General features: G+C 47.3%; 1 protein-coding gene across 1 annotated transcript; it reads left to right on the forward strand.

Annotated features, from left to right (window-relative positions):
• Window positions 1-389: 389 nt before the first annotated feature.
• Pmar_PMAR022622 (hypothetical protein) lies at window positions 390-646 on the forward strand (the record flags this gene model as incomplete). The annotated part of the gene is made up of 1 exon (XM_002772192.1): window positions 390-646. A coding segment is annotated over one exon (257 nt), but the record flags the coding sequence as incomplete, so codon positions are not given.
• Between the last annotated feature and the right edge of the window lie 626 nt (window positions 647-1,272).

Here is a 1,272-nt window from a genome sequence, read left to right on the forward strand (position 1 = left end):
AGGACAGGATACTGTCGTTATGGTGATCAGTGCTATCACTATCACGATCGCGATTCAGTAGCTTTCTGCAAAGGGTGGCTAGCCAACGGAACTTGCTCGCGTGGTGGGAAGTGCACGCTGACCCATCCTGACATAGCGGGTCCTAAGGACCCTCGACGAACTCCGGAATGTGGAATATTCTTGCGGCATGGGAAATGCCCTATGGCGGACAAATGCCAATATTTACACGTTCAGAAAAAGATTGATACGCCTGTCTGCAAGTCGTTCGAAAAAATTGGATTTTGTGAGAAGGGTAAGATTTTGTGACAACTTGAAGGTCGCGAGTTTGCTTTCCCCCCTCAAGTGCACCGTTTCAACGTCTGCTTGGACGGAAACGGTGACAACAAAAAATGAGGTGTTTTTCTGCTGCTCTGTCAGGCTCCAAGTGCGACAAGCTCCATTACACTGCTCCTATAAGGCAGCAACTGAAGAGAGAATCTTCCGACGATTCGGCCGGTGACAACAACAACAGCAATCAACAACAGCAGCAGGCAGGAGAGGGTGCTAACCCGAGGAAGAAGGCCAAGGGCCTAAGCAAGGCAGAGATCGAGCGGAAGTTGGATGAGGAATGCATATTAGCATGGGAAGCAGGGAAACTCATGAAAATGTACGATTGAAGAATGTAAGGTCTGTACCGAGGCAACGGTGTCTAGTGGAATTCACCACGATTAACCATTGTTGTCAATATACGGGAATGACTCATTTATACCAAGTTATGTAGCATTTCCCATCGTGTGGAATCCTGATACAAAAAGTGCTGTTGAGTTGTTCATAGTAATACTGAGATTTGGCAAACCTGCAACTGGAAAAGGAGATGATGATCGAGACCTCACTAGTCATAAGTGAGAGCACTACTCTACTAGGAAATAAAAATGACGGAAATGAGACACTAACCGCCTCAGATACGTCTGGGGTAAGTCTTCTGGGTGGTCGGCCACACTTGGGATGCAAGGCGCAAAGCCCCTGTATGGTATAACGACTCGTTGGTTCGGGTTTCATTCGCTGTTGTCACATGAAAATTAATTGCACAATGCGGTCAAAAGTAAAAACCTTCCTAAGGAGAACGTATACTCCCCAAGGGAATAATTTTGCTTGTCCTCAGCATATAAGTGCCGCAATTCTCTGCGGCTGGCCAAAATCCGAGACCAAGTCCAAAGATTCTAACCGAGGTCCGAGTTGGCCGTGCTGAGTCTATCTTACCCATTCCATGTTCCGTGTTAGCCAACGGGCCGT

Source organism: Perkinsus marinus (assembly GCF_000006405.1).
Source record: "Perkinsus marinus ATCC 50983 genomic scaffold scf_1104296961768, whole genome shotgun sequence".
Taxonomy (NCBI): Eukaryota; Perkinsozoa; order Perkinsida; family Perkinsidae; genus Perkinsus; species Perkinsus marinus.